Source organism: Pteropus alecto, unplaced genomic scaffold (genome assembly GCF_000325575.1).
Source record: "Pteropus alecto unplaced genomic scaffold, ASM32557v1 scaffold5, whole genome shotgun sequence".
NCBI lineage: Eukaryota > Metazoa > Chordata > Mammalia > Chiroptera > Pteropodidae > Pteropus > Pteropus alecto.
Window position 1 is genome coordinate 10,319,873 of NW_006441953.1, and position 27,118 is coordinate 10,346,990.

Genomic DNA, 27,118 nt, shown 5'->3' on the forward strand with positions numbered 1-27,118 from the left:
CGTGCTGGGTAACTTTTTGGTGCCTACTTTAATGTGCTGTCGGGAGAGGAGAGCTTCCTATGATTCTGGACGTAAGCGAGGAGATAAATAAATGGACTCCTGACAAATAGATCTGTACCCTCGCCGCCGTGCACATGTGTTTTTCTGTTTCCCCTGCCGTTCTGGTATTAGCGCCTTACACTTGGTGTGTGCACTGTAGCCTGCTTTTGAGATCGGTGGTCCAAGAATCAGCGCAGGCGCTACGATGATAATTCCCCAGGGGGAAGCTGCAAACGCTCCACAGGCTCGCTGCATATTCAAGACCACAGTGGGCATTCAACGAAATCATGCTTCCCCGCCCCCCCGTCCTTCTCTTTTCCTGGGGTGTTGGACTTCGGCTGCACCACTTCTTCCAATCTACTGAGGTCCACGCCGGTACTGGTTGCAATCCATGCGCCTAAGGTGGGTGGACAGTTGTTGCTTTACCCTAAAATACTTCTTTAGGATGGGCCATTCTTTTCACCTGTGCTCCAAATAAACGCTGGGCTTGACAGAAAAATGTATTAAACAACTGCGCCACCTAGCTTACCCTCTTCTTTATTTCCCCTCCAACTCATCCAAGGGAGAAGCAGGATAAAAACAGGATGCTGGAGACGCAACAGCAAGAATACTATTTAAAGATGCAGATACTGCCCTTAGTTTTCGGTATGTCCACTTTAGTGACTCCAGGGCCGTTTACACGACATTCGCCTTTATGGAGTAAAACTCGTTTTTTGAATCTTTCCAGTCGCATAGTAGCTGCATGTTTTAACATGACAGATTTATGAGGAAAGTCATATATCGTTTTACATCATTTACAAATTGATGTTTTACATTATTTTCTGATCAAACCCTTTATGTCCTTCATGTCCAACTTCTAGCCGATACTTTAGTAATGTCCACAGGATATTGGTACATTTATCAGGTTATTCTGAACGCAAAGACTTTGATATTCATCTTGGTTTTTAAAGTGTGGTTCCCAGACTAGCAGAATAAGCACCATCTGGGGCGAATTAGGTAAAAATGTAAATTCTTGGGCCCCACCCCAAACATATCAATTCAGGAATAGTGGGGGGTAGGGAGGGTGAAAAAAAAATCTGTTTTAACAAGTGATGCACAGTTCAGTTTGCAAACCACTGCTCTTAGTCTGCTCGAGTGTCTGATTAAGTCACCCTCATCTGCTAAAGGCAGGGATTCTAGAAAGCCAGAGGTGGTGGTGTTATTGGTAACCTCACATTATAATGTTGTATAATTTGTGCATTGCTACACTGAAACCCAACACTCTGATGTGTCTATACAAAGTATAATCTGTAGGTCCTGCAGATCGCAAGGAGTACCAAATGGAGACCTGTGGGGTCCTTGTGAAAAATACAGAAGAAAATTTGCTTGACGTATGTGGAAATGAAAACACTATAATTCATTCAGTTTTTTAAAGTGCCTTCATGTTTTTGTTGGCATGTAAATTGTTTCCAACCGATGGATCATAGAATATAGGAAAGCTAACGAGTAGATTTCTCAATATAATTCTAAATTCATCAATATAGTTCTGAAAAAGAAAGACACAAATTTTAAAAGTATATGGTATTGACTTGCTACACACACACACCACGTGAGGCCTTTTAGACTTTTGAGAAAGATAACTGGTAGATTCCTCATCTTTAGCTCAGATTTCTTGGTTGGATGGATAGCATATTTGGAATTGCCTGCATGGATGTCTTAACCTTTGAACTCTCTAGATCCAACTTTATTATTTCCCCAACTTTCATCTCCTAACCTATTCATTCCACATTTGCAACTTTGCTATCAACCAAATTTCAGGTGATACTGGAATTATTTGTTTTCCCTCTCTTTCATCACCCACCTCTGTCAGTTAAGCCCTGAAATCACTCTTGAATTGCTCCCCCTCTTAGCATTCTCACTGCCACAGTACTAAGATCAAGTTCTTACACTTCCTATTTCAGATTATTGTAATAAGCTCTTTACTGGTTTCCCAGCTTCTAGTCTCTTCCATCTCTAATCCATCTGACATGGTACTGCCCGAGTCATTCTAAAATGCATTCTGATCAGGCCATTCTCAAAAATTTTTTCACGATTCCCTGTTGACTACTGAATAAAGTGTAAAATCCCAGCATAGCATTTGAACTCACCCAAAATATGCTTCAACTCTCCTTATTTTTGCTCATATAGCTTCCTTCACCTGAAATGTCTTTCTAACATTCTAATGGCTAAGTCCTACCTCTCCTTCAAGCCTCAGCTGTCACCTCTTCTTGGCCACCTTTTTTGATTCCCAGAGTTAATTGCTCTTTTGCAGTGTCTCCTCAGCACTTGGCTTTCACTTTTATTAACAACTTTGTATCATAGTCTGTTTTACATCTGATGGAGTTGTATCTCCTTTAGATTATACGATTCTGGATGGCAGTAGTTGTATAAGACTAATATTCAAATCACCGTTGGGTATTTGTTGTGTTTTTGACCCTAGGATAGAAGATACTTAGTTAAACAACAAATCCCATGTACATGAAATGCTTTTATGGAAATATTGGCAGTCAGCTCCTCTTCATTTTCTCAGCAAACCGAAAGAGAAGAGCATTTAAAGTTCAATGTAAAGGATTTAGATTAGAATCCAAGAAGGAATTCCCCGGTATGGGTAATGGGATCATTTTCAATGGGGATAAATTTTAAATAGAAGTCAGTCTCAGCCACATGAAGATGGAAGCAATAAACCTGATGAATATTCCATTTTTTTTAACACCTCGATTTTAAGTTTCTGAGAATGATTGTTTTGTGAAACTCGATAAAATGTTTCACCTGATTATTTCCTAGTTGTCATCATTTAAGCTCTCCATTGCTGCCATGTCAAAAATTGTTTGTATTGGGGGTGGGACTGGATTCTCCCATCTAAGAAATGAGAAATAGAAAAAGTGGGTATGGGATAGATCCCCCTGGTCTCTTACCTGTAGGGAATTTGAGTTGGATGACTCCTCGGTTATCATCCTTCCCACTTCCATCCCCAACCCCAGCGGGAAGCACACTGTCCCTTGCACGTAGAACTGCTTCCTGTTTTCCCATTAAGACTATGAAATCCTAGAAGGCATGAGCTATTTTATTAACTTTTGTATTTTTGGCAAAACGTATGCCCAAATAAATATTTCTAAATGAATAGTAGTACCTCAACTATGGCAGTACACCTGCAAATCCTGAGAGTTTGCAAAGACCTCCCATGATCTTCAAAGCCTATGTTGGTTTCTCATCTGCAAGTTAGAAAATATCTTATAGGTCATTATTAGTAAGTGACTACTGGATATTAAATGCTTTTATGTGCTTTGAGAAAGTTGACAAAAAAGACATTCATGGTACATTGAAATCCTGTTCAGCTATTTTCTCTGGACCTGTGTTTCTAGGTTACTTCATCTGTAAATTTGGAATACTAACAGTAACTACCATATAAAGCTATTGTGAAGATTACATGGTTTAGTACATGTAAAGCTTTGAAAATAGTGCCTGATATACAGTAAGCCTGAAATGATGATGATGATGATGATGATGATGAAGATGAGGATGATGATTGCTGACTAACTACATCTGTCTAAGTTGGGGGAGAAAAACAAATGCCACACAGCTCCATAGTTTGTCTTTTATTCATACAAACAAAACATACACAGACTGTATATCGTTTAAAGACTGCAATAATTTTCTAATGTAACAACTCTGTAACAAAATTTAACTAAATGTAACATTTATGAAAATATAAATCTCTGATTGGGTAATTCTTCCCAACAATACAAAGTTTACATAAAAACATTCAATATGAGCTATCAGTTGCAAACAAGTTAGGAAAAATCATTCAAGTCACTTGTTAAACTCTATTGGCTGTTACATAGAACATTCACACACAACATTTAATCTATCTAGGCTATTAAATCTTAAATCTTAAAAATATGTGGCATAGAGGTCCAAATGATAACGACAGGAATAAGATGTGCTGCCTCTGAAGAGCTAAAAAAAAAAGCATTGGCTCATACAGTCAACTCCAGGTGATCTGTATGTGGGCTGGGCCTTCTCTAGGCCACCACCTCCCTGGCTGGTAGCCAGCCCAGGAGGAACATACTGAAAAAAAGTCTTTCACCATAAGGTGAGGTGTTTCTAGCTGAATCACTTCTCTTTCCAAAGTGAAATACAATTGACTTGGATTCCCGATGAGTTAGAGCACTTTGTTTCTCCCGTTAGCATCAACAATCATAATGTCACTGTATTTTTTTCTTACATTGCTCCCCAACATCCGTAGGAGGGCAATAGCAGATGCTACTATAATCTTTATTTTTCAGTTTACAAAAACAATACTGTGGGAAGGTTAAAGATTTGTCTACAGGTACGCAACGAGTTCCTGGCAGAGCTGGACCGAAAGCGAGTCAGTTCCTTGTCCATTATTCCATCTACTCCAGTTCACTACTGCCACTTTCAAATGAAACCAAACCAATCCACCACCACTGACACCCTTTGGAAAGTTATCCGAGGACATGCCATGTGGAGGATATGGAAGGAAGAAGATCACTTTCCCTTTTTGGGATGTAATATTTTCTCTTAAATAGATGAAATAGTTTTTAAAAAAGGTTTCATACATTTCACAGCTTCTGCTTTGAAACAGAGAAGACTAGAAAAGTCTCCAAAGAGTCCTCAAGCAGAAAGGGTGACAGATAAAGAAGCATCCATATAGTGTATAGAAGTAAGAAAGTGATTATAAACAGGGACAATAAAGAACCTTTGGACACCCTTAAGAGTTATGGAATATTTTAGCACAAAGACAGGCATATTCAGTTTTTCCCAGAGTATTTGGTCATCTATCTGCATTTTACACAGGAAAGAGGAGGAATGAGAGTAAGGCAAATGTCATCAGTATTTCATAGATGGCATCTTGAGAAAGCTTTCTTTCTATTAAGATTTACTGCAGGGATTTAGGAAATAATTTATGTTTCTATACAACTGACTGAATAGCACAGACTTTTGTTACTGCAATGATAGAAATGAACAGGTGTTTGGACAAAATCTGTAATGCCCTTTCTATAATTCTTCTTTCTTTACACCCAGCACAAACAGGCATTTCAAAAAGACATGAAAATATTGTGGTTTCTTATTAAATGTGTTCTTTTGCAGCTCAGGAAATAGCTTTAAAAATCATATGTTCCACTGTACAGGAACCCTCGCATGCAATTGTCACCACTGTATTTTTATGAAAACTGACTCTGCATGTTCAGTAGCCCTATGATATGGTAGGCAGGTCTTGTCCCAGTCCGGTTTGTGACCTCACATTTCATGTCCTTTCTCTTGAGAAACTGGGAGTACATCTAGGCATTTTTGTTACATTATTTTGCACCTTGAGACCTTCCATCTGCAGACTGGTTTTACACAGTTGTCAGGATTGTAAAATGTAAAGAGAGATTAAGGCTGTGTTTACTTATGGCCACACAATCATTTTGAAATCAAACAGCTCTGTGTTCACAATTTCTATAGAACTAGTTTCAGTCCAAATGGTCTCTAGCCTCTTTCATCTGAACCAATGGGATGAGATATGCTGCTTCTTCCCACACAATTTTAAAACCACCCTGTAACCTCCAGTTGCTGTAGCCGTTTAAATATGATTTCTAGAAATTCTGTCAAGATTTCATTCCTGGGTAAATGTTGACAGAAAGACCAAACTCAAAACTAGCTTCACCTTTCCGTACATTTCATGAACATGTTACTAATTACCAGGGGAACGCCAGCATCTTTGCTGTCTTTTAAGGATGAGTAGTTTATTGTTTGGGATACAGAAGATAGTTTTTTTTTTTTCTTTTGAACGTGTATCATGTATTTTTGCTGAGCAAGATAAACATTGTGTCAGTTGTCTGAGGCATAACTGTGGCCCCTGGATTCCAGGGCAGAGCACACCCTGTCATAGCAAGAATTGTGTTTCTTGGAGGGCGTCGCCTCATTGGGCTCAGTGGAGTCACTCACTGTGATGGGACTGTCTCTTGCAAAGACCTCGGTAGACTCTCTCCACAAGCAATCCACAGACACTTTGAAACAGTAACTATTACATTTTGGCCTGGATGTCTGTGTTGCATTGTTGAAAATTTGTCTGCTATTCGAAGTGGCAATTTTAATTTTCAGTGCAGCATCTACACGGTCCACCACTGTATATATCCCTATACTCCCATCGTCAAAACCTACAGTGATGTTCAGGTGCCTCTGTGAGAGAGCAAGAAAAGTTGGTGTTTTGTAAAGGGAACAAGCACCAATATTTTTGCCATCGGCTAGTCTCATTACAATTAAACTGGATATTGCACCGTTTTCATCCTCTTCCTCCCCATTGCGGAAACAAATGTATACCAGGTAGCGACCATCTCGAGACAACCTTTGCCGCCATATGACGCCAGAAGCGTGAATCACCCGTAACTTACCACTGTGTAAATCCAGCACGTTGATATTTTCATCTCCCCGGGATATAATGCCTAGCTTTCCATTGGGAGAAATTTCAAAATCCTCTAGATTTTTCAAGAAGTTGTTAGGAAGTTGCACACGGCGACAGATCACTTCATCCGTCAGACTCCAGATATTCACTGTCTCGGTCGATGTGATAAACACGACGATGTCAGGACAGTCGGGTATCAGTTTAAAATTCACAATGGTAGTGCCATCTTCACAGCAAAATTTCTTGGTGATACTTCCTGTCCACAGACTGACTGCCAGCACTTTGCTTTTGGTCATTCCCACCACGAAGGTATTTGCAGAGGTTATGAAGGCATTCTGCAATGTGGTCAGAATGTTGCAGACCCTGTGGCCTGTGGCCAGTCTCCAAACCCTCGAGGCATTTTCCTCACAGAGAGAGACCACGAACTGGTCATTGTGTGTGATTAGCAGCTGAGATATTCTCTGCCCATTAATCCGGAAGAGGTTTTCACCTCTGCTGGTATGCCAGACATACTGGCTGCTTTTGTCATCTGATGTCACCATTATATCTCCAGAGGATGTCAACACGCAGTGTTCAACTATTCCTTCGTGTTTAAACACTGCTTCGATGAACCCATTGCTAAAGTTCCACTTATGAACACAATCAGAGCCATCGAGGGAATAAATGATTTCTCCTCTAGTAGGTAACACCAGACTTTGAATGGGTTTTCCAGTCTTATCTATGTTGGACATAGCTGTGATTATATCTATGTCCCAGATGGAAAGAACACCACTGGTTGATAAAGATAGTAGCATATTGTGGTGACTGGATTTCACCAACTTAACTATGGTACCTGAGATTTCCTGTAAGCTTGCCATGCATTGTCCTGTGTCCCGCCTCCAAAAAAACACGGCTGAGGTATTTTCCATGGTCGCGATGATGCAATCTCCATTTTTGGACAACACAGCAGATATAAAGCGTTCGTTGTGCTTAGCTCTAAACTTTTCAGCTACCTTCCACATGCCGGTGTCTAAGAGCTCAATGCTGAGAGCTTTGCAGATCAGAATTGCACTTTGGTCCTCTGAAAGTTCAATGCTGACCACCTCGCTGTCTTCTCTCCGGCAGTCAAAGTCATCAGTCAGCTGGGGGTTGGACATGTCCTCAGTGTTCCAAACAGAGAGACTTCCCTCACTATCTACCATGACCATTTCTTGAGCCGTGTCCAAGATAAGAAGAAACTTCACAAACCCACCTGAAAAATCAGATGTTACCGTACATAACTTTTCTCCACTCCCTAAATGAAATATGGTAGTGGTGTTCAGGTACTGTCCACAGAAAGCATACACACCGTCCAGAGAGCACTGGACACAAGTCACTTCATACCAGCAGTGGAACTGGTAAAGGGGCCATCCGTAGAGCAGATCAATGACAGTGACATCTTTGCTGGCTTCGAGCCATGCAAGGGCATGGTTGGCAGACAGTGTAAAACCATTGATGTAGGTGGAGCCACCCCCATGCTTGGTCCCTTTGATTTCCACTTCAGACAGGAGACAAGAATTTACATTGTCATAAATCAACAAGGTGTTATTTGTCGTAGCCACTACAAGATACTTTTCGTCACTGGTGAGTTTCATGCCCAGGATGACAGACTGGGCTGTTGTGATTTGCCTGAGAAGCTGACGAGTCTCTACATCCCACGTGCTGATAGAACCATTTTCTAAAGCTGTGAGGACAGTACTGGGGTTACAGGTAGGCAGAATCTCAGTGACATGTAGGTGACTAGATGATAAGGGAAGACGCTCTGGACTATATGTCACATCCATGGATGAATGTAATGGCACGATGGAGCAATATTTGGGCCCGTCTTTGTCACACTCTAGAAGGAGGTGTCTCAGTTTGGGCAGGGAACTTACAACAGGCAGCAGTCTTTGCTGAAGCTCTGCTGAAAGGGAGCCGGGAAATGCAATGACCTTGTTTTTGATGCTACGGAGGGTGCTTGCCAGGAACTTCAGCTCCTTCTCTTGGGAGCAGTTGTAAGCCAGCTCGATATCTGAAAGCACTTTGTCGAACTGGCCAATTTTGATCATGGTGTAGAGCCAGCTGAAGTTCATGATGATGCCGTAAAGCAGGTCATCGGTCTTTCCACACCTCGTCAAGTGGTACAAGAGCTCCGACATTTTCCGATGATTGACGAAAAAGATGTCAGGTTCCAGTGGATTGCACTGGAAAACCCAGGGTTGGTCAGGGGCCTGCCTGTCAAAAGAAGCCTGTTCCATGAAATGTTTTTCTTCCTCAAGCAGGCTTCTGTTCTCCAAGTCAAGACAGCCATTCACGTAGGGGTCTTCAAGGCAGAAAGCTTTTCTCCTGCCCCCTGACCAGACCCCCAGAAAGTAATCTGCTAGGATGGTGTGCATCTCACGCAGGTCACTGTCGTTCTGCAGGTATAGCTTCTGGGCTATGAGCTGCAGGTGTCTGTTGGCCCAGACCAGGAGTGTGACGTTCTTCACATGTCTTTCTATTAAGTAGCCACTGAGACCCTCCTTGAGCCTTGCGATGTACAAATAAGGGACTCTCAGGGGATTGCTGGGCCTGGCGTTCTCATGGAGCTCATTCATAACGCTGTTGTCTAGGGCCAACACGTCCTCCAGTTCCATATCACTCAAACCCATTTTGGCCATGGTGATGTAACCGAGAGCCCTGGAGACCAGTTTCTGACCACATTTCTTCTCCAAGGACCAGAATAGCTGCTCTATACTTTCATGAACAGTGACACAGAGCGAGGATTCGTCGACGTCTTTGTGGGATCGCCAATACCTCACCTCCCTGAAGGTCAGGTTCACAAACATGGGCAGCGTGCACTTGGAGAATGCGTTGTTCACGTAGATCTGTTGGCCCGATGTGACCTTCCTTTTGACTCGCAGCAGCTGGTGTTTAAGGACCTGGCTGCACATCTTCCTGTCTCGGGGAATCAGCTCGATGAAATTGTTTTCTTCATGGATAAGGCACCGTAGTTTCTGCAGGATCCCATGTTTGTTGGGCAGGGTGGAGAGCACGATCCTTACGAAGCGGGGAAGGTGAGCCGGGAGCCACCAAAGCTTCCTGGCCTCGTCACTCTCTGAGAGCTGCTCGAGGGCATCGAATATTATTACTAGAGGTCTCTGCAATGAAGACTCGTTCAAGAGGTTTATAAACAAGTCGCGGAGGTCATGTATCTTCTTAGGGTAGCTCTGAACCAGACACCGGTAGTTCACTGCCAGTTGTTCACAAACGCTGAGGAGGAGAGTCCGAAGGTCAGTCCTCATGTCTATGCTGCCTAGAAATCGCACAACTACGACCGGGTCAGATTCTGGTCCTGTGTCTTCATGGAGCCAGCCATGAGCCTGAAACGTGAAGGTGGCATTTAGAATGGTAACCTATATTCACATGGTCATAGACTATGACCTTTCTTCTCTCTGGAGGTCAGACTCTGACCACGCAGAAAGTTGTGTAGAACCAAGAAATGGAAAAACTTGCTGAGAAGGTCGAAGAGCTGTCGCCAAGCTCATGAACTAAAATCTATAGGTGAGACCCTCAGGATCACTCTGCTTAAGATGATAAAATAATGATAATAGTATTATTCAACCGTAAGGCAAAATTTAGCTTGTATTCTAAAAGTTACAAAGTGTTTCATAAACAGTAAATCTGAATATCTTGTATGGTCAGTTTTTCATCACTGATTCCTATTTCCTGGCATGTTTGTTGGCACATAGTAGTTGCTTAGTAAGTATTTGTATAATGACTAGATCAAATAATGATTTAGATATATATTGAGTCAAATATTTTCATTAGTTGAGATTACATAATGCCATATATGCTGATCAAATTTCCAGTTTAAGAAATACTCAGTACTGAAATGACACTGAATATAATCTCTTATGATTCAGAAACATCTTACTGTATTCTGAAGCTATAGATAGTGTCATCGTTATGATTATTAATCATTGTCATAAAAATCTATATAATGCTGGTTAAAAGAGTTTTGCTATATTGTGCTTCATTACAGACAGTTTACTATACAAACAGGCAGTCATGATCTTCACATTATCTCTTTGCAGGGCACATGGGAATTACAGTATCATTTAACAGGAGAGGAAACTGAGGTCCAGGCTGGATAAATGACTTGCTCAGAGTTAAATTGTTACTGACAGATGAAGCTGGAGTAGAACTTAATCTGACTTGTAGTGTGCATGCTCGCTCTCTCTCTCTCTCTCTCTCTCTCTCCTCTCATTCTCTCTGTCTCTCTCTCTCTCATGAAGTTAAAGAGATAAAATATGTAAAGGAGTTAGTAAGTTTAGTATTTTTCTGTCTGGAAAGGCAGAACATAGAACTTAATCTGACTTGTAGTGTGCATGCTCGTGCTCTCTCTCTCTCTCTCTCTCTCCTCTCTCTCATTCTCTCTGTCTCTCTCTCACATGAAGTTAAAGAGATAAAATATATAAAGGAGTTACTAAGTTTAGTATTTTTCTGTCTGGAAAGGCAGAACAAGAAGGAATATGATCAAAGTATAAGACATTCTAAACTTTATTTTTATGAAACTTGGTCCCTTAAGAGAAAGTTCAGATTAAAATATGAATAAGTTTAGAAAAGATTTATGGCTGTCAGTTTCAGAATGAGCTATTAAGGGAAATAAGCATCTTCTTGTCATTGTTTAGCCCCAGCCGTTGAAGCTGATTTGGAGGAAGATAATCCTGCCATCCTACAGCTGCCTTTGGTGGCAAATCAGAAACAGAACACAATTGTTGGTCCCTACGCGGACTGCTTATGATGATTGTGTGACTACATCCTCTCTCCTCTTAATCGCATGCTACTGAATGTGTGATATCTGTAGAAAGTGTCATGATTATGAGTTCACCCCCATGGAAATGTCGGGTACACAGGAGATAACAGATTGACACAAGGTGTCTGCATTATAAGGGATACGAGGTCACAAGAGAACACAGGTTGGTGTTGGTGCTGGTGGTTGAGGGGAGATGTTACCTCGGGGAGAGGTAAGAGAAGTTCGGGCAGGGAACCTAGAAACAGGCAAGGCTCCTTGGGGGTCCAGAGGCCCAGAATGTGAAGAGATGTACTGTAATAGTTGGACAAAATATCTAGACCAGCGAGAGCTCAGAAAGCCGTTTTCAAGTTGATCAACTTGACCATCACCACACTGCTCCCCTTGGATTGCTTATGGCTACACTCCTGTCAGCACATCCCATGTGGTCATTCACCTCCCGTGCTAGAGCATGTGGGATTGTATCACATGCACATTTAACTTAGCCAAAGTCAACAATATTTGCCTCTCCAACCTTTACCCTTCCCTCCTCAACAAGGAAAAAAAGCCCTAGAACGAGTGTGAAATGGCACATAGGAACGTTTCCTCATTGTTTTCAGTTTCCGTGGGCTCCTGTTACTATTTTGCTCACTCGGAATAATTCTAATGCTTGAAAATTCACATACAAATTGGTGTTCAACGACTGATATCCACACACATGCACACCCACATACACACACGCTTATTTTGATGCAATGTGGTCCCTAAATGTAAGCCAGCCACTTCATCTAGTGTTCAGTTAAAGAAAAGCTGCATCTCCTAACATGAGAAGGAAAACCAGTAGCTGGGCTTGGCATATTAAGAAATGGTAACTTGGTCTTCCTAAGGACTTTGGTATACCTGATTTTCACCTGTGAGCTTACTTTGGAACCTACCCCCACACAAGGTGCAACACAACTGTCCCTGCTCTTGTCTTCAAGGTGACCTGATTGAGATTGTGTAGCATGTGATAGATTGAGAACGTTCATGAAGTTAAAGAAAGCTCTGTTCTTAAGAGAGTGACCATGGGGAGCACAATACAGAGATTCTGAAGTAACATCGGGATCATATAAACCATTAGACTTTGATATTAAATGTGAGAAGGTTAAAAACAGAACTAGTTTAGTCCATTTTAGAGTGAGTTGCCAAGACAATAGATACCACCTTCCAGGGTAAGGTTTCAGCCTTCATGCAGGACTCGAAAGGGTGTCATGAGAACCAGTTTTGCTGCCTTTCATAGACTACCCACCTTCAGCTTAAAAAAGAGATCTGAGGGGCCAAGAAAAAAGTTGGAGATTAGGGTGTTGTGGATAATATTTATCACCACCCTACTCCCAAAGGGGAGGGCTGAGAGATGCCCACCCCTCACTTAGGGAAAGGTGACACAATGGGCAACTTACAGGGTATCCCCCCTACAGCCTGGGGGTCATGGCCATCTGTGTCTGTCCAGCTTAGGGAAAGGTGACACAATGGACAACTTATAGGGTATTCCCTACAGCCTGGGGGTCATGGCCATCTGTGTCTGAAGACATATGAGAAATAGGGCTGGCTGGCTGCTCTGATGGAGGAGTGATGGAGAGCTGCTGCATCGGAGCTGGAATTTCTTAGAAAAAAATACCTGAGTGTTTTCCATGTGCCAGATGTCGACACTGGAAACAGTGAGCTGAGAAAGATTTTCATTGGTTCTGTTATTCCCAGGTCCATCTAAGAGAATATGCTGGACTGTGGAGGAGATACTTTGAAATGCATTGCTGGATATTTAGGAGCCAAGGAAGTGACCAGCTAGAAAAAGATGCATTCTCCTATGTCTAGGGAACTGTAGGTGAGGAATGCTCAGTGAGGACAGGCGATGTAGAGGGAATGGACCTTCAGGAAATGATGAAAAGGCCTCAGAAGAGGTGGGCGGCAGCTTTAAACACCTGCCAAGACCAGAGAGTGCAGAGCCCAGTTCAGAATAGTACTGATCAGGTAAGAACTTTCTAGCCACCTTACCTTTCCTACCAAGCCTGAACTGCAACCCTCTAGGGGTCATACATGTGGCTGGGATTAGGGATAGAGGAGAAAAAGTGCTATGTAGAAAAGAAGAAAATGGCTATGTCCTTATCCGCCACTGTAGATAGATTGCTTATGGTAAGCCTCAGCTGGGGGAGAGAAATGTAGACTGCATTTTTAATTTCCATCTTAGACTGGACATATTAATTGCCAAATTGAGATTGATTTCATGTCCAGAAGCAGCTGGAGGGTTGTGTTTGCTGAGGGATGAGAAGAGTTGTGAGATCTGCTCTACTTTCCATCCCAGTGAAAGCTAGCCCCACAACATGAGTTTGAACAGTGGGAGGAAAAAATAAAGCTATTCTATAATTACACCCCATGAGTCCTAGTCTTTCTATATGACTATTCTACTAGCAAAAGAGGAACACTGAAGTGTCCATCTGAAAAGACTAATTATAATTCAGATAGTAAACACAGAAAATCGACATTATTTTGAACAATTGATATTTTCCCCAAAGTTAAAATTTTTACAAAAATATGTGTAAAAGAATAGTCTTTTACCTTCTTTGCTGCTTCAGCTAGCAGAAGGGTCTTCCCTGTACACGGTCCACCATATATAACAAGTGGATTGATGTGCCCAGTTTTGCTTGGAAGGATGTATTTATGCACTATGTTTAGCGATTCACATTTGTACTCGTAGAAAGAGGCATATGTTTTACATAATGATGAATGCTGGAGGATTTCATCATAGAGTGTATCAGTTTCGGTGTCAAAATTCTGCTGTACGGTTGCCTGAATTATATCAATCATGTCCTCATAAAATTGTTTACCAAGTCCTTCTATGTAATGATTTTCTATTTCCTGGGAATAGCCTAGTTTCATGTCACAATGAGTAACAGATGTATACACTCTCAGATTAGAAGATGCAACAATGGTAGGAATAAATTCATCCCTGAGTTTTATCAGCTTCTCTTGGGCTTCTGGGTCCCGAATAATCCTTGGTTCTGTTCCAGTTATATCCATGTATTTTCCCATCTCTGGGATTTTTACAAAACGCTCAATGTTAGCAATTTTCCTAATGTAGCAGACACACTTCTTTAAGAATGCTGGAGTTTGCTTTCCTAGAGCGAAGTCAAACTCGTCCTCTATAGCTGAAAAAAAAAAAAAATAAGACAAGTTTATTGCCTAGAACAAGGAAGAGACATGCATATTTCCAGCACTTAACTTTCAAGTCACTAGTGGTAGATTATTTTGCTTATAGAGTATAGCTGAGTCACCTATAGAATAATTTCTCAATTCTCTAATTTTCTGTTTATGTTTTCCTAGACAGCCTGGAACCTAGAACAATAGATTTTAAATAAAATTCTTTAATTTCCTCCTCAGCCTGAGGGAGAGGTTGGATATACGCATTAGAAAGAAAGCATACCAAGTTTATAGTTGATTATTTTAAGTTCCTGCTTAGCTTTCCTCTCAGACTTCAGGGGTTCAATGAGTGAAGAGCAGGGATGAATTGGGGCTGAGAAAGAATGAGGAAGAGGCCAAATGACATAGCTAGTTCAGGACTTCCTTGTCAGGCTCCCCTTTACAATGTAGCTTCGCCATTTTACTTGAGGTGCAATTGTACTCCAAACAGATATGTTTAAATATAAATATAAAAGTATGTTCAAAATATAACCATGTTCTGACTATTGATTAATCTAATTATTTATGTAACTGTTAAATCACATTATATCCATCAGAATAGGTACAGAAAAATGACTTAGTATGTAACTTTATTCTAAGATAAATCATGTTTTGGCTTACAATACATATGCTTACATACAAGTAAATATACATTGTAAAGCACTTGAGGCTCTATAAGAACATTTAAAACTTTATCTACAGTAATTAAAACATTACTTGTGCATGATTTTAGGAAATAATAAAAATAAATGAGAAAATTAAACCAATGGAAGTGAATTTTAAGGCAAGCAGCCTTTTAAAATTGGCTGTCCTCCTTCCCACCCTCTGTTCTTTCTTCTCTCCCTTCCTCTTTGCTTCCCTTCATCCAGTTGGTCTTAACTGAGCACCTATGTGCTAGGCACGCTGCTAGTTGCTCAAAACACACTGGTGATAGAAAACGGACCATATTGAGAGAAAAAGCCATTATGGAGCTTATAGTCCCGTGGAGGATGACAGACGTGAATCATAGAGTCCCACAAATAATTTATTATAATTGTTTTTAATGCTGTGAAGGAGAACAACATAGTGTGATGCAAACAATCAGGGGTTCTAACCTACTTGGAGAGGTGGGAAGGCCTTCTAAAGGAGGTGACTACTGAGCTAGGACGCAATGGAAGCATGGGGGGAGAGGTGGGGTTCTGAATACACGAGCCTGGGCCGGCCGAAGGCTGAAACCATGTCAATGTGCTGGCCACAGTTCAAACATCAATACATATTCGTAGTCTATAAAGTGACTATTAAAGTGAGAATTTTATTTAAAAATGATGCCTTTTAGTGGGACTCTCATGATGATATATTTTTTTCAGTAATAATATCAATTTATCAAAAATTGTGACTTAAGTATACAAGATATGTTTACAGCCACCAGTACTGAGTAACTGTTCCACTTGCGTCAGTATGTTTTACACAGGGTTTTAATCAGGCAAGTTGGTAAAGTGGCCAGTTAAAGAAGCCTGTACAGCAAATGTCTGTCTTCTTTTTATAGAAGAGTATGAACTTTTTATAATGAAGACGAGGGAAGATGCAAGAAATCTCAACATTATGAGATTCTGCAGAAAGTAGCTTTTTGGCCTATATCTTTTTTAAGCATTTGTGTAAAATGCTAGGGGCCACACAGGATTAGATAGGTGTTACATTCTGAGTATCATAAAGAGAAAGAAACTATAGTATCTATACATATGGGATGATAATCAGAGATATGCACTGTTACCTCTGACTCTCAGAAAACAAGTCAACTGTAACTTAACTGACATTGTCATCACCTAAAAAAAAGAGTGTGTCACAGGAGTGTTGATAACAAATGCAACATGAAAAAGGATATGGGCAAACCATCTAAGCTTGGGCAAGGGGGAAAAAAGAGGCTGTACATGAGTGCCTAGCTGATAGCATAGGCTTAATAAATATACTTGAATAAAGGAGTCATCTGAGATTAAGTCAACTTCATAGTTATTTTTAGAAGCAAAGTGCATCCTTGTGATTTTAGGGGACTTTTGTGAATACTTTCTGATATTTAATTGTCTATAAATGTTATAAACCTCCCTCCTCCTTATGAGACTACTATACAGTATCTGTCTTCTGTCTTTGCATTTTTCTTAGCATCCTAAAATTTAACTAGTCACAGCACCTGATGACGATAACAGTAGGAAGGGATGCCCAGCCCTGGCAACTATTATTTATGAAGCCGTGATCTCTCTACTATCCCCTAGATCACTCAGTTTTGATGTTCACCATTTTATTTCACTTCCTCTCCTGCTACTTAAAAAGGTGAAACTGGAAGTATTGTGAAACATTACATTCAACCATAAATAGTACATCTTTCCAGATTCTATCTAGTATTGGTATTTTTAAGATTTCTGAAAACATTAACTATTCTACAGTTGATCCTTGAATAATAACATGGGTTTGAACAGTGCAGGTCCACTTATATGTGGATTTTTTTCAATAAATACGGTACTATAAACATATTTTCTTATGATTTTTAAAACATTTTCTTTTCTCCAGCTTACTTTCTTACAAGAATATAGTATATAATACATATAACATACAAAATATGGGTTAATCGAATATTTATGTTATTGATAAATCTTCCGGTCAACAGTAGGGCATTAGTAGTCAAGTTTTTGGGTAGTCAAACACTTAACGTGGATTTTCGACTGCATGGGAGCTTACTTTCTTACAAGAATCTAGTATATAATACATGTAACATGCAAAATATGGGTTAATCGAATATTTATATTATTGATAAATCTTCCAGTCAACAGTAGGGCATTAGTAGTCAAGTTTTTGGGGAGTCAAACACTTAACGTGGATTTTCGACTGCATGGGTGTCAGTGCCCCTAAACACTGTGTTGTGGCCATCTGTATACTCATTTCAAGGACCTGGCACTTCTCCAGCAATTTTCATTATGCACACATGGTCTTAAAATTAGTTTGAATTGTAAAATAGATACCATTTTCTTAGCATGTATATCTTTAAGATATTTAACTCCCAGCAGAAAACAGTTCACTTGTAGTAATTCGTACTACATAGTATGAAATTATTTATCTTCATTTGGCTATCCATTTGAACAGAGTTCTTTAGTGTGGAGAAAATTAGGAGAAAGTGCTTGCCGATGAATTATTTGAACACTTCAGCTGTGTGATTCTAAATGAGAGAATACCTTCCTCAAACTGGTGTCTCTTACATCAAGAATAAGGAAGCTTTTGCTCTGGGCATTTTTTTTCTAACACAGCATGTTTTTTAAAACAGGATGGTTTTGCCTTTGATAAAGATGGAGAACTAGAACCTCAAAATGGATCAAAAAGGTCCCAAAGGAACAGGGTATTTGTTAATCTGTATTTTCTAAAGATAGCACTTATTCCTGCCAATGTTAACATTTTCAGAGAGACCTAACATAAGACCTAGTTTTTGACAGCTTCCAGAGAACAAATTTTTAAAAATTATTTGGCCAAGCCATTCACAAAACCAACCCGAAGATGCAAATACTATCGCTTTTCCTCAATTGTTCTTTACTATCAACTTTCGAAATAAATGCTACATATTTAATTAATTTTACTCGGTAGTGTTTGTCCCCTGAAAACTGGCACATTCTTTCAGATTTGTGGTTTCCTGTGCAACTTCTAAAAATAAAGCCTCCTTTCTATGGCTGAGAAAGGTAGACAAGTGGTCTCTGCTTACCAGCTGGGGAAATTTTTATTTTAAGATTAAATTACTCCTGCTACTCTCTTACTTCACAATCTCTGATGGCTTTCCATCTTACCCAGAATAAAACATAAGATCTTAATAAATAAAGTTATGTTATGCCTACCTTCTGACCTTATCTCTCCCTAATCTTCCTGTTTTTAGAACTTGATAAGCATATTCTTGTCTTTGAGATCTTGAACCTGATAATCCCTCTGCCAGGAATTCTCTGTCTTAGATACAGCACTGCTGGCTCTGATTCCTTCTGTCATTCAGCTCAAAAGTCATCTCCTTATTGCCCACTCCATCTAAATCTGGACCCCTGCATCCTTCATCAATCCCTATTATCCTATTTCTGTGTTTCATTTTATTCGTAGCACTTATCCTTTCTGAAATGATCTTGTTCATTTATTTGATCGCTTGCCTTTTATTTTTCCCTACTAACACATAAGTTCCGGAAGAGCAGAGACCTTGTATTCTTATGCACTGTTGTATCCTTAGTGCCTGACACATAGTAGGCACTCAATACATTTTTGCTGAATTAGTAAGTGAGTGAATGAATGAACCAACAATTGAACTGAGAAACCCTGACAAAGTTTGGTCTATTATATCCAGCCTCCTCTGACTTCTTTTAAAATCATATTTTCTGGAGAAGTCCTCAAGTAAATTCTTATCTATGAGTTAAAACAAGAGAATACTTGTATCTCCAAGAGATAGAAATATTTAGAAAAATTAAATTTCTCCAGGTAGTGTATGAAATTAAATTTGCAGAACCATCGAAGAGAAGCAACGAATGCATCTATTATTCATTTGTTCTTTAGTGTACTAATGATGTATAAAAATTACCTGAGAACAGGTACCTCTTAGCTTGGCTGTGTTTCATTTTCCCCTTGTCATGTAACAGTTTTACAGCAGCCTTAAATATCTTCTTGATCTCATCTGATATCTCTTGCCAGGACTTCTCATTCTCAGCATTGGCAGAAGGCTGCACCTATGGAAATGTAAAAGTGAGATAGTTGTCTTAAAAATCATCAAGAAAACCTAATATTTAAGAGTAAAAGAACTCTTATTATTTGAGGGTTTACTATGTGCCAATACTATGATATGTGCTTAACAGACAGTATCTCATTTAATACTCCCACTAACCATAAACGTTAGAAATTATTTCCATGTTATCTGTGAACTTGCCCAAGTTACACAAGGATGTGAATTCAAACAGGATTTGTTTTTTGGGCTTTCTTATTATACCATGTATTTCTCTCTTGAGTTTTGTACAAGTGCCATTACAAAATCATCTCTTCATTATCCTCTAAAGGGGAAAGTTAAAGGAGAGGTACGTTTATTACAATTTAATTGTCTTTAGTTGTTTCTTCATCATTTGTTTTTATGATCCTCTAGAAAGTATAGTAGGAGGATTGCCTACCAAGAAAGTAACACTTATAGAGTCTTGATGATAATCTCATTCATACGTTCATTTATTTAACAATAGTTTCTGCAGAAATATCTTGTCAAGTTTAGAGGAAAATATAAATTCCCCTAGAGGATCATAGAATCAAATGAAGAAGGAACAACTAAAGCCGATTAAATAGTAACATATGATCAAGTGCTCTCAAACCACTGTGCAAACCTGGTTTCTTGAGGTATCATGCTTCCTGATAGCTATATTTATGTTGACTCCTGGAATATTTAACTGAGAATTATGCCAGTTAAATATGGCATAATCTGGGCTTATCCGAATATTTGGGTTTACCCCAATATTCCTCTTCAGAGAAGCAATATTCTTGCAGATAATTTGATTAATGAGTGTTAAGGGAGAAGAAAAATCAGGAATTCTGACATTTCATATTGCATGAACTATGAAAATGCTTTATGTTAAATATCAGAATGACCAATATACACAGTCCTTAAGTGAAGAACTGTCACGAACCTAGGGCTTTCCTCTTCTTGGAGATGCCTGGGTGCTAAATGTATTAAGGATGTTCTCTTTGGAATAGGGATGGAATCTATGCCTTCTTTTCAATCTCTCTAAAAATTCCATGCAATGAATAGGCCCACCCTTTTTCTCTTTCTCCTTCATTCGCTTTCAGGGACACATAGTAGATACATTTGGAAACCATGGTGGAGAGGAAACAACAATATTTCCATCATACTCATGCTTGAATCGACGTCATGACAAGATTCTATTTAAGATGTAAGAATATAAATTAGCTGTGTTTGAAATGTTAAAGGAAAAGTATTGAATTAAAAAATGAGAGACTATAAAATTGTTAGGCAGATTTAAAAAGACCACCCCACCAAACGAACAAACAAAAAATCTTTCTCAAATTAAAAATATAATGGTTGAACTTGAAAACTCAATGTATGGACAGAATAGACACAGCTGAAGAAAAAATTGGTGAACTAGAAAATAGATCTCAAATAAGCTTCTGGAAAGCAGCACAGAGAGATAAGGAAATTGATAATGTGAAAGAGAATGAAGAGATATGGAAGATAAACTGAGATGGTCTAATGTACATCTAATTAAATAGCAAAAAGGAAAGAACAGAGGAAATAGACGTTATTTGATGAGATGGTGGCTGAGAATTTTCCAGAACTGATAGAATACATGAATTCACACACATTAGAAATATAACATGTGTCAATCAGGATTAATAAGTGACAGCTAGCGAAATGGGAAAAATAAGAATATTTTCAGTTAAACAAACACTGAAAGAGTTTATCTCTAGTAGGCCTTAATTAGTGGAACTTTCAAAAGATGTACTTCAGGAAGAAGAAAATGACCCTAGAAGGAGAATCTAAGGTGCTAAAAAAGAGTCAAAAAGTAGAAGTTTTCTTAGTTTTGAATATCATTATTAAAAAGAAATTTAGGGCCCAAGGCAGAATGACTTTGTCTACTGTGCCTTTTCTGTGGAGAAAAACACTCCTGGATGATATAACAGTTTAAAGTAATGGACAGATACATACTTTGCAGAGAAAGGTAACTTACTGCATTTTTATTGCTTTTCAGCATTTCTGATTTGGGTCTGAGGTAATAAGCTGCTGGCACCGAGTTCTCATCTCGACAGTACCATTCTTCCAGTAACTTGGTCTCCAGCTTCGCTTCTATGGCAGCATCCAAGATCATTTCAAACTCTGAGGCTTCCACTTCTCCAGGGATTCGGATGTTCCCATATTTTTCACCTAATAGTCCCTGTGTATCAACAAGAAAGTTCAGTTTAGTGTGTCACTAGAAAAATTCATTTTAATATTTACATCATGTGGTCACTCAATGAATATTAACAAATAGACTACAGGATACATTGTTCCATCAGTTTTCTCTTTTAATCGCAGTGGATACTTTTTCTCCATGGATTACTTCATAAGTAAAACTATATCAATTATATTGTAATTATAACGAATTCTTCACATACTGAGAAATGAGATTGCACATCATAGACAATTTCAAAATACAGAATTTTGTAGTAAATTTATTTTACAAAGCTACAAATGAATGAAGTGTGAAATTATTGAATGATACAACTACCAACACCACTGGTAACTGAAAACAACTAAAAATATAAAAAAGATACCATATTCTCCTTATTAAATTAGCAAAGAAAAAAAATGTGCTCAGTGTTATGTGGGGGTGTGAGAAATATCCACATAGTGCCGATAGTGTGTAAATGGATCCAATGTTTCTTTGAAAGGTATTCTGGCAATACATATTAAAAAAATCCATATAATTTTTGGCAATTTTTCTTCTGGGAATTAATCTTTACAGAATAATTAAGGACATACATGAAGACTTACTGGATTATTTATGCTCGAACCTGTTTTAACGGTAAAGAGCTGGTATAACCACCTAATTGCCCAGCAAAAGGGAACATTAAAATATTTATGGTATCTCTATTTAAATGTACCAAATTATGTTCTAGAACTGTATTGACATGGAAAAATGTTTATAGTATACTATTAATTGAAAAGGTAAGTTACAAAACAGTATGTACTAGATGATTCCAATAGTTCATATGTAAATTATCATATATATGAGAATATGGTTTATGTACATATACAAACACACATATACACATAAAAGATTTTATGAGAATACATAGCAAGGTTATCAATGGCTTTTTTAATTAAAAATACATGTTTTTGGGGGCGATACATGTGTATTATTTTGTAGGGAGAAGAACACCAGATATTTAAAAATTTCCAACTTATCAATGCTCTCTACACTCCTCTAAATGTTTACATAAGCCCAAAGTGTGGTCCTTGGACTAGCAGCATTGTGACACATGGGAACATGTTAGGCATGCAAATTCTCAGGCTCCATCCTGGACCTGCTGAATCAGAAACTCTGGGCATAGGGCTGAGCAGTCTGTGTTTTAGCAAGCCCTCTGGGTGCCTAAACCACTGGTTTAAGCTAATAAAAATATTAGCTTAATAGCACCTGGTATTTCAATTAATCTTCAATGACTTATGTAGTAGAAACAAGGAAAGAACACAAATAAACTCTAACACAAATCTATATTATTGAAGGCAAGTTTGTCTGCATTATAGTATCCATGAAAAGATTTCTGGTTAAGGCATCTGCATCCTTTCCTTCTGTTAACTAGCACCTTTACCATGAACTTCAAGCCTTGCTTACCCAAGGAGTGTGACTGGAATGTGAATTACAGTTTGCCTTCCTTAGGGTACTTCTTACTACCTCTATTCTTATCACCATAATACCCAGTGTTCTTTTCATCTCCTAAAGGCAGGCGAGAGAATAAAAGTCCTGGACAGATCTGTGTCCAAAACAAATTCATGACCTAAACTCCATTACAAAATGGTAAACCCCATGAGGGCAGAGACCAGAGCTGTTTGTTCCTAGCACATAGAAAATATTAAAAAACATATTTGTTGAATAAATGAAGAAACGAAGACAGAGAAAGAAATCCTAAGAGTTCGTTCTATTCTTATCTGAAGCTTTTTCTTGTATTCAAGGATAATAGTTCAGCTCTCAACAGGTGGAGTAACAATTTGGGATGGTACCAGCTTTGTTGGCAAGCCTCATTTCAGCTCATGGTCTTTTAACATGTACTGTTTAGATACATCCTTGATTGGGCCATGCCCTCTCTCTCTCCTTGGGACATAATTCATCTCATCTAACTGGTTTTACCGAAGGTGACTGTGGCTTACTGAACTCACTGTTTCAAGCTCAGGTCTCCTCACTATGAACCTCAGTGACGAAGCAGGAGGGAATACAATCTGTTTGTTCTTTTTGGCTGCATAAACAACCTGTCTGTTCTCTTTAGCTTCACAAATCCCTTTGGAAAGGACTTGAATGGAGAAACTCCACATCATTGCTCTCTATTATGGTAAACGAGGGTTTATAGTGGGTTCCTTTGAGAGAAGGGTGTTCTAACTCCAATGTGTCAGCCTGTAGGCCAATTAAGAACATTTTTATTTTAATTTGCATTTATTTTGGGTTCTTCTTGACAATAGGCTGTATGCAACAAAAATAATGTTATTTTGAGTTGTTTCTCACTTTCCTCCTATAAAATCTCTTATGTTAAACTTGGGTAAATGAGCAGACACAACCTCTCATTCTGCCACAGACACAGAGGGACATGATCTTTTTTAGGGTAGCCAGCCTGGCGATTATCCTGTTCCCCTTGGATGATTCTGAAGAAGGATAGTCAGCATACTCAGTAAGGGCTGACTGTCATGAAGAGTGAGGTTTTAGTGCTGGGATGAGCCATCTGGAAAACTCATTGAGCAAGGTATGCCATAAGAAAGATTTCCAAGCAGGAGTCACTGGAATCCAAAAAAGGCATACTGGTGGATCTTGGCCATGGTTGGAGGATCTGGTGGACAGGCAGAACATTAAATATGGGATTTAGTAATTGACAATTCTCTGTCTAGCAGACAGTGAAGCCCAGCAAGATTATCAACTCAGATACCAATATCCGAGGCTAGATTTGGGGCATGAAGTATCAAAGGAGACAAAATAATGACTAATGAAACAAGATGATGCCCAAGAGCAGAGCATCATCACCACACTGGCAATTTACGAACTGTTAGTTCTTCATCTTCTCTCTGCTCTAAATAAGGCTGCTTCCAGAGTCAAGGGCAGGGTCAAATCCATAGAAGTTTCTAAAATGTGCTCCATGGATTACCTGCACCTGGATCACCCAGGGTGCTTGTGAAAACATAAGTTACTGGATCCCTTCTCAGACCTAAAGGACATTGTGGTTGGGGAGTCTAGGAATCTGGATTTTAAGATGAGATTATAAATGAATCTGAAATTCGAGAACCATTGCAATGGATAGGTAGTGCGTACGTGGTCTCATGAGCGATGACCAGCGAACTCCAAAGGGACAGGATGGGGAATACAGCAGATCACTACAAAAATCAAAGGCTATTTAAAAATAATTATTTATTTGAGTTGAACAGCTGGCATCAAATACTACAATTATTTAATCAATATAGTAAGGCAAAATGTCCCTTAGAGAAGAGATTACTAAAGAAGAAAAAATATCCTCATCCAATTCAAATAACAAATACATATCGAGTACCTACTATGTATAAAGTGGTAATACAGAACTTCAGAAAAGTAATAATGTACTATAGGCTTAAAGTTATTTATTGGATTGTTCTCCCTAAGCATTCTCCTTCTCTCTATTGATTCCTCCGTTAGGTGGAGTGCTCATAAATCATGAAGCAATTACTTTTCGAGCATCTAAGACAGCATCCTGCCTCACTCAGTCTTGTCTTGCTGTTTGAGAAACAGAAGAAGGGAACTGGCAAAAGAGAAGTTTGCCACCCCATTTTTCAAGAAGACTCTTTTGGCTTCTATGTGGTTACAGTTCTAAGGTAACACAAATGAGTGTCTGTATTTACCAGGGCCAGAGAGAACCAATTTAGAGAAAGAGTCCAACTCAGTGGCAAAGTCCAGCTCATGTGGTCAGTGGCTCAGAGCAGGCGTGGAGATGCGGGACCAGTCTAAGAGGTTGACAGTAAGAGTGGAAGTGGCAAGACGGAGTCCAGTGTTGGTTTCCTAATCAGCCTATTTCTTAGTTCTGTAGCCATGAGGAGTGTGCATGGATGACCCTAGGGTAGCTACAGAAAGTGTGAGCAAGAAGGCATCCTTCATTGTTCATGGACGACAGAATATTCACTCCCACCACCGAAAGAGAAACAGATTTTACACATCCTTCTGACCACAGTGTTTACGAAATTCATTTCTTTGCTTAGCTAAACTAACTTTGCTAGTTTGCAGAAGAAATTTGCTGGAGAGTTGAGGGATTATATTTCATTTTGCATTGAGGTCCATGTTTATTAGTTATACCACTGATCAGTCTGCCTGTGTAACCTGTATGAAAGAAATCCATGTGTCTGAAATAATTTTCAACTTTTTATTTAATTATTTAAACACTCTGTCAATACACAAATGAACATAAATATATGGAATTTCACCTGTCTGAAGAAATGCATAATCATCCCTCCTACCCACCTAATCAAATGTGAAAATATATTTAAATTGGCCCATTCTGGAACAGTGAAGATAGATTAGTTAGGCAGGGAGCACAACTGAATGCTCAAATACAATCTGGGAGTTAAGTCTGAATAGATGAAATGTCTAAGAAAATTTTCTAATACTTTAACTATAGTTTCTGCATGTAAAATTCTAGCATAAGAAATACTTCCAAATGCTGTGGAACTAGATATGGGTGGCCGTTGCTCAACATTGTAAATGTACTAAATTCCACAGGATCGTTTACTTTAAAAGGTTAATTTTACGTTATATGACTTTCACCTCAATTAAAAAATATTTTATGAACTGTAGAGTTTCTTATAACAGGGAACTTAAACATAAAAGGACTTTCTACTTTTTGTATCTTCCTTGTCTTCTTTATATGCTGATATAGATACATCTAAACCACTGCTTTCAAAGGCTTAGAGATAACCTTTTCTAACCCCTCAGGTGATTTTTTCTTTTCCATTGGGCAAACAGTGATTCCCCTAGCCCCACTCTGCTCTTTACGTGCAGTTAGTTCTGCCTGGGCTTGGAATTTGAGAATCTTTGGGATCTGAGTCTGATGGTATGCAGTTTTTATTGTAGTAAATGGGACAGAGGGATTAAGGTGTTCTTGACAGTGTTAGTGACCTCAGCACATCCTTACCTGTAGTCTGTTGTGGGATGTCAGGAAAGAGGTGCGGGCAGAGTCTCTTGGGGGTTCTGGATGTCATGCTTTGTAGGGAGGTGGGCCAGTGCTCCCTGGGCTGTTGTTTATGAGCCATCACTCACAGGGACAGCTGGAAGGACATGGAGAAACTACCTACCCCAACCCCAGCTGGTGCTATAGCAAGGTGAAGCACATATCCTGTAAACACCCTCTTTCTCTTAACTCAGCCACTAAAGGCAGGTGGGACTATTCCTTCCTTTCTATAAGCTTCCTCTTTAATTATTAAAATAAAATCCACATTGATATATACAATTTTCCCTCATACATAATCTCATTAAATGTTCCCGATCCTGTGAAGTAGGGTGAGTTGCAGAAGAGGACATCAAAGCTCACAGCTCTCAGCTAGCTTGCCCAAGACCCCTTCTTTAAGAAGACACAGTGGTATCAGTACTTGAATACGGGGTGCTTAATTCAATAACATCTTTCTCTTTTTTCTCTTTCTTTTCTTTTCTTTTCTTTTTTCTTTTCTCCTCTCCTCTCCTCTCCTCTTCTCTCCTCCCCTCCCCTCCCCTCCCTTCCCCTTCCCTTTTTTTCTTCCTTCCTTCCTTCCTTCCTTCCTTCCTTCCTTCCTTCCTTCCCTTCCCTTCCTTTCTTTCTCTGCCCTTCCTTTCTCCTCCTCTCCTCTCCTCTCCTCTCCCTCTCTCTCTCTCTCCAAATATATTTGAACATTTATTAGGCATCAGGCAATGTCTGAGGCTTAGTAATACAGCGATCAAGAAGAGGCACAGGACTCT

General features: G+C 39.2%; 1 protein-coding gene across 1 annotated transcript in view; it reads right to left on the minus strand.

The window, feature by feature from the left end:
* Positions 1-3,642: 3,642 nt before the first annotated feature.
* Positions 3,643-27,118, minus strand: part of NWD2 (NACHT and WD repeat domain containing 2) — a 140,123-nt gene continuing 116,647 nt past the window's right edge. Inside the window, exons 4-7 of the mRNA XM_006918941.1 lie at positions 21,158-21,361; positions 19,018-19,162; positions 13,830-14,419; positions 3,643-9,825 (exon numbers count right to left, since the gene is read on the minus strand). Coding sequence (XP_006919003.1) covers positions 5,893-9,825; positions 13,830-14,419; positions 19,018-19,162; positions 21,158-21,361 — 4,872 coding nt within the window. The 3' untranslated portion in view covers positions 3,643-5,892. The remainder of the gene's footprint in view (positions 9,826-13,829; positions 14,420-19,017; positions 19,163-21,157; positions 21,362-27,118) is intronic.